The 5964-nt window shown below is 32.9% G+C and overlaps 1 protein-coding gene across 2 annotated transcripts; it reads left to right on the top strand.

The window, feature by feature from the left end:
• The first annotated feature begins 2434 nt into the window (after positions 1–2434).
• On the top strand, positions 2435–5964 carry LOC107644528 (triose phosphate/phosphate translocator, non-green plastid, chloroplastic). 2 transcript variants are annotated; one of them, XM_016348404.3, is made up of 9 exons: positions 2435–2894; positions 3187–3309; positions 3603–3755; positions 4296–4381; positions 4466–4550; positions 4641–4760; positions 4882–4959; positions 5435–5564; positions 5677–5964. In XM_016348404.3, the coding sequence occupies exons 1-9, from the start codon at positions 2508–2510 to the stop codon at positions 5757–5759; spliced, it is 1245 nt and encodes a 414-aa protein (XP_016203890.1). In that variant the 5' UTR covers positions 2435–2507; the 3' UTR covers positions 5760–5964. The 2 variants fall into 2 exon arrangements, with proteins under 2 accessions (XP_016203890.1, XP_016203891.1); XM_016348405.3 differs by having other exon boundaries at positions 2754–2894; positions 3212–3309.

Raw genomic sequence — 5964 nt, 5'->3', positions numbered from 1 at the left:
TGTGGTTCTCTGATTCAGGAAACATAATTGTTCTTATTCAAAATCATTTTCAGCCAATCACCTCATCATTCTTTAAGCATTATCATGGCCATTGGGTATACTTAACCTTTAAATGTATAATGCCAAATTTGAATGGTCCATTAATGGTGACTAGCTTTCTTAAGATGATATCAGCCTAAAAAATAATAACACAGGTGAATAGCGAGAGTAACGTGCTTTATTTTATAATAGTATTTTAATTTTGATTTATTCCTGGGTGTCTTTGTTTCAATAAGATAACTATTTGATATTTTGATGCACCTTTTTATCTGAATTTTTTAAAACTAAATTGTAAATTAGGATATTATTTTTTAATTGTGACCAAGTGACAGTTTTCCTAGCCTCAACAATTTTATTAGTGGTAAGATATAATTGTTGATAATATCAAGTACTAAATATTTTAATTGAATTTTTACAATCACATAATCAACTTGTAAATTCCCATGAAAATCGAAAATATTTTAGATTAGAAGCAAATTGACATATGGATAAATATTGTACATCATCACAGTGATTACGAAACATGGCTTTTTCAATAAGTGTCACTTTGTTTTTTTTTTTTTTTCCTCTCTCTCTCTCTCTCATTTTTCACGTTCCTGCAACTACAAGGAAGCAGGGACGCTATCCACAATTCCACACTAATAAAAGCAAAAAAAAATCACTCATATATAATTTTATACGTATCGAATAACAATACTTCAAATCTATAACAACTTTTTTTGGTGTGCAAAAATCTATACCTACTTTGATGCAATAGTAAGATTATGACAACTTGGAATTTCATCAACTCAATTTTAATAAATGATAGTAACATTTTGGTTAGTTCATGTAACTTATGCTTATTCTCTTTGAATTATTATTTCTTTTGTAGACATAAAATTTATGTAAATTTGATATTAGGCAAAGTATAAAAATTATTTGCAAAAATAAAATTTATATTAATAGTGAAAATAGATCCTCAAAAAACTCGGTTAGATTTAGGGATGACAAAATTCTCCGAGACGCGTGGTCGTGGATCCCTGCGGGGACTGTCGCGAATGGGGATCCGATTGTGGGGAATTTTCTCCGGATGGAATGGGGGATAAAATTCTCCCGAAGTAAGCGCGGGGACCCGAGCGAGGATCTCCGCCTCGTCCCCGTTATTTCCCGAAATTTATGAATTTCCTGTATTATTCTTAATATTTTATTTCTTATATATGTTTTTTAGTCATTTCTCACACACATATATATAGAAACCCAAAACTCCTAATCTTTATTTGCATAACCCTTCTTCAATTCAGAGATTCCTAACGCTGTCCATATTCCATCCAACCTCTCTGCAGCCACCCGTCCACCCTTCTCATCGCATTGTCACGCCTCACCGTGCCATCACCCTTACCGCGTCATAATTTCTATTTGCGGGGTTCTTTTTCGTAACTCTGCCTTCGTGTCCATTCTCCTCTCTGTTGCCGCGTCTCCTACCTCATCCACTGCTTTGTCCTTTGGCTCGTTGTTGCGTCCCCCTATTGCGTCATTTCGAAAGAAGTCACCATCGTATCATTTAGACTTTTTGTATAAAATCTTACAGTTTTTGTATAAGATAGATATTTGCAGCTCTATTCATTTGGAAATTAATAATTAGTTATGTAGATGGAGAATGGGATTCCCGTGAGAAATGGAGTCCCATGAAAAATGGGGATGGGGAATAATATTCCCCCACAGCAAAAAATTGGAACAGAAATGAGGAGCAAATCTGAGAGTAGGGATGGAGAGTAGGGAGACACCCCGCCCCCGCCCTCGCCCCCGCCCCCGCGCTGTTGACATCCCTAGTTAGATTTCTTACTAATTGTAGCACGTATGTTTTGCTATTCTCAATTTCTCTTCTTTCATTATGTTCTCTGAGTCGCTACAGTTTCAATATAGTATTTTGGATAATATTTGACTTGCATAATAATAATAATAGATGAACAAGTAGTTAGTTTGTTCCTTTAAATAAAAGGTGGAGGTTTCAATTTCAAATTGTGCATGTCAGAAAATAACAAAAATATATATATTTTAAAAAAAAAATTTTAGAGATCATATTTTGATATAATTTTTTATGATAATTTTAATTTTTTTTTACCGTGAATGATTAATTTTTTTTGAAAAAAAAATTTAGAGATCAAATTTTATTCTAATTTTTTTTTATATTTTCTAAATATTTATTTAAATGTTGTTATAAAAATTTGAATTAAATAAATAAATTATTTTTTAAATACAATTTTTTTATTTCTTATGAAAAATATAATATTTATTAATTATTTTTATCACAATTTTAAATTGTTTAATTTGTTATTTTATTGATAACATTTTCTAAAAACCTTTTTTTTTATCAGCATTTGAATGTTCGAGTACCAAATTGGCAGTTAACTTTTAAATAATATTATTTCTAAGAAAATTGAATCTCTTGTAATTTCATTCATTCATGCAACAAACTACAAAGAAGGGCTATGTCTCCTTGTTGTTCTTCTCTCTCTCACTTGATCTCTGCAAACCTCACAACAATGCATACCATTCCCATGATTTCACACTCCATAGCCATATCCAAGTTTCCTCACCCATTTTCTTCTTCCTCTTTACCACTCCGTCTCAGTTTCACCATTAATGGTGGAGGAGGAGGAGGACCCTTCTTATCATACCCATCACAAAAGTTACCTCCTTTCCCCATTTCAGCTCCAAAAATTCAATCTTTCAAGGTCCTTGCTGCTGCTTCTGTTCCTGAAGCTAAGAGTGATGAACCTATCAAACCAGCTGGTTTAATTCAAATCCTTCAGCTTGGAGCCATGTTCGGAACTTGGTACCTCTTGAACATTTACTTCAACATCTACAACAAACAGGTTCATTCTTCATTTTCTCACTCAAAAAAGATTTTGCCTTTTAGTTAGTTATTGCCAATGTATAATACTAGTGAAATTGTGTAGTAGTGGTAGTAGTAGTGAAAGTGAAAGGGACATTTTTATGTTAAATTTTGAATCTTTAAAGTCAAACATAGATTGTTTCATGAAAAGAATTCTGGGGTTTAGGTTTTTTTTTTTTTTTTTTTTTTGTTTATTATGTTTTTATTTCTTATTTTTAATTCATTTTTTTATGTGTTCTGTTCTCAATTGCAATACACTGGTTGATTATTAGGTTCTAAAAGTCTATCCATTTCCAGCAACAGTTACAGCATTTCAATTTGGCTTTGCTTCATTGATGATTAACTTAATCTGGAGTCTTAATCTTCATCCCAGACCAAACATAACTCGTTCACAGGTAATTTTGGATCAAACTAGATTATTGGCTCATAGAGAAATACATGCATGTTCTTGGAGCAAGTCTGGTTCGTGTTCGAGAAACATTTACAATCACTCATTTTCATTTATAATACTTAGAAGTTATATAAAAAGTAAAATAGAAAATGAGTGGATATGAATGCTCTTGAAACACACATTAAATGTGTTCCAGAATTTCCGAAACATGCAAGTATTTCTCTTAATCCATATAGTGTGGTACCACTTTGATTTCAAAATTGCTTATTGGTTGGTTTTGTTTGTATTCAATCTTAGCTTGTAGCAATTCTTCCACTGGTTGTGGCTCACACCATGGGGAATCTTCTAACCAACATTAGTCTTGGAAAGGTTGCTGTATCTTTCACACACACAATTAAAGCTATGGAGCCATTTTTCACTGTTGTTCTTTCCTCCCTCTTCCTTGGTGAGGTAATGTTCAAGCACTTTCAATTTTTCATGCACTTTCTTACTTGATCATGTAAGACTCAATTGGTTATATTTTTGGCTTGAGATTAGGCGATATTACACATTACACTCATTTCCTTGTAAAAAGCAGACATTAACATATCTTGAAATTTAAGGTATATGTCACTCGGTACGATTTTGTAGTAAATGTGACACCAGTCATGTTTTACGGCTTGACAAATAAAGGGGTGCTGTGTGTAATATCACGAACCGAATTTTGTCAAGAAGAGTTTTTTAAAAGACTGTCAAGATAGGAGGAAGCTTGAAATCTACTTGAATAGCATGAGAATGAAATTTGAGTAGTTATATTAGGATACAAATTCATGTCTCTCTGACGAAACACTCCTTTCTAATGGACATACTTAATTTCAATTGCTTAGTTTGATATTTGTCATCCCCATAGGATTTGGTTTTTCATGGATGTAAAGTCTTATATTTTATCGGCAGCAATACAATGTAATAGTTGCATTTAGCTGATCTCCAGTTTGATCCTTAAATGAACAGACGCCGACTTTTGCGGTAGTTTCTTCTCTTGTACCGATAGTAGGAGGAGTAGCACTGGCATCAATGACTGAAGTATCCTTCAATTGGTAATTGAACAAACTAGTGCTATTGAATGCAGAGTTTCTTCGCAGACAATACCGAATAACTAATTCTGCTACCTTACCAAACAGGATTGGCTTTGCTACTGCTATGGCATCTAACCTTACTAACCAGTCGCGGAACGTTTTGAGCAAAAAACTCATGGTCAATGAAGAGGTAAATGAAGTATTTTTCGAAGAAATGGCAAATGTGTCACTTTCAAATCTTGAGTACTACTGCTAATAAATTGATGATTGTTGTTAACAGGAAACTTTGGACAATATCAACCTCTACTCTTTGATAACCATCATTTCCTTTATCCTTTTGGTTCCATTTACTATATTCTTGGAGGGTGTCAAGTTTACTCCGTCGTACCTGCAATCTGCTGTATGTAGATGAGCTTCTTTTAACATGCATGCTTCTTCCACTATATGTTTTTGTATCACTACTTTTCCTTGTTTAAAGAGAGCATTTTCCTTTGAATGGTATGCTTTTCTTTTGAATGTAGGCATGCCAAGGATTGAATGTTAGAGAGCTATGTGTGAGATCGGTTTTGGCGGCGTTCTGCTTCCATGCATACCAGCAGGTGAGGCCTTTCAAATTTTGCTTTGTTTAGAAGACTTTGCTCATAGCATCATATTTCATGATATGTTTCATACAAGTTCTTTTTCCTTTCCCTTTTTCTTGTCTTAGATTTCATAAACAAACTTCCCCTTGTATATGCAATTCTATAGAAAATGTATGTATATATTTTCTATGAATGATGTCATATTTATTAACTAGTTTTTTGTATAAAACTAGTTAATAAATTAAATTAGTATGCAAGTGTTTTTACAAAATGCAGAAGCTAGGAATACATAAAAGTAAACATTAATTAAAACTTCTCCATACTCTATCACTCTAATAATAATAATTGATTCTTGAGACACTAATATGATGAGATGAAGATTAACAACCTACTTGATTTTGAAGATTAACACTCAGAAAATGTCCAAATTTGTAACAATTTACTTCATGAATGTTAGTTGGAACTGATCTTCTCAACAATTATATGCATGCAGGTATCTTATGGAATATTACAAATGGTGTCACCTGTGAGCCACTCAGTAGGGAACTGTGTGAAGCGCGTCGTTGTCATCGCCTCCTCGGTTATCTTCTTCCAAATTCCTCTCTCGCCACTCAACACGCTCGGTCAGTCGCCAGTGAACTTCTCCGTTTTAAAATATCTGTCGCTTTGAAATTTTAATACATTCAAAACTTGAAGTATCTGTAAGATATTTTTGTAATGGTGTTAATGGTGCAGGAACTGGTGTTGCACTTCTTGGAGTTTTCTTGTATTCAAGGGTGAAGCAGATAAAGCCAAAGCCACAAACTAAGGCTGCATAAAATGAACAATCTTAATGTTACTCAAAGCAAATATAACCAATCAACATTTTACATTTTTTTTTACAGTTAGTTTTTCTTTGCATAGAAAATATAATTTGATTCTACATTAATATTTTCATATGTGCTTAATTTGTTATATATATAAAATTAACACACCAATAAGGGATAGTTCTATAACTAAAAATAGAGAAAAACTTATGTTTAA

Source organism: Arachis ipaensis, chromosome B5 (assembly GCF_059453495.1).
Source record: "Arachis ipaensis isolate K30076 ecotype BB chromosome B5, ASM5945349v1, whole genome shotgun sequence".
Classification (NCBI taxonomy): domain Eukaryota; kingdom Viridiplantae; phylum Streptophyta; class Magnoliopsida; order Fabales; family Fabaceae; genus Arachis; species Arachis ipaensis.
The sequence above is the reverse complement of the archived record's forward strand: the minus strand, read 5'-3'. Positions and strand labels throughout refer to the sequence as shown.

What these genes read in the sequence shown, in the direction of transcription:
- LOC107644528 (XM_016348404.3), top strand. Translation starts at nt 2,508, where the DNA reads ATGTCTCCTTGTTGTTCTTCTCTCTCTCACTTGATCTCTGCAAACCTC. An exon ending in CGTCGTACCTGCAATCTGCT is followed by an intron (nt 4,761 to 4,881) that starts GTATGTAGATGA and finishes TTTTGAATGTAG; the next exon opens with GCATGCCAAGGATTGAATGT. An exon ending in CTCGCCACTCAACACGCTCG is followed by an intron (nt 5,565 to 5,676) that starts GTCAGTCGCCAG and finishes TTAATGGTGCAG; the next exon opens with GAACTGGTGTTGCACTTCTT.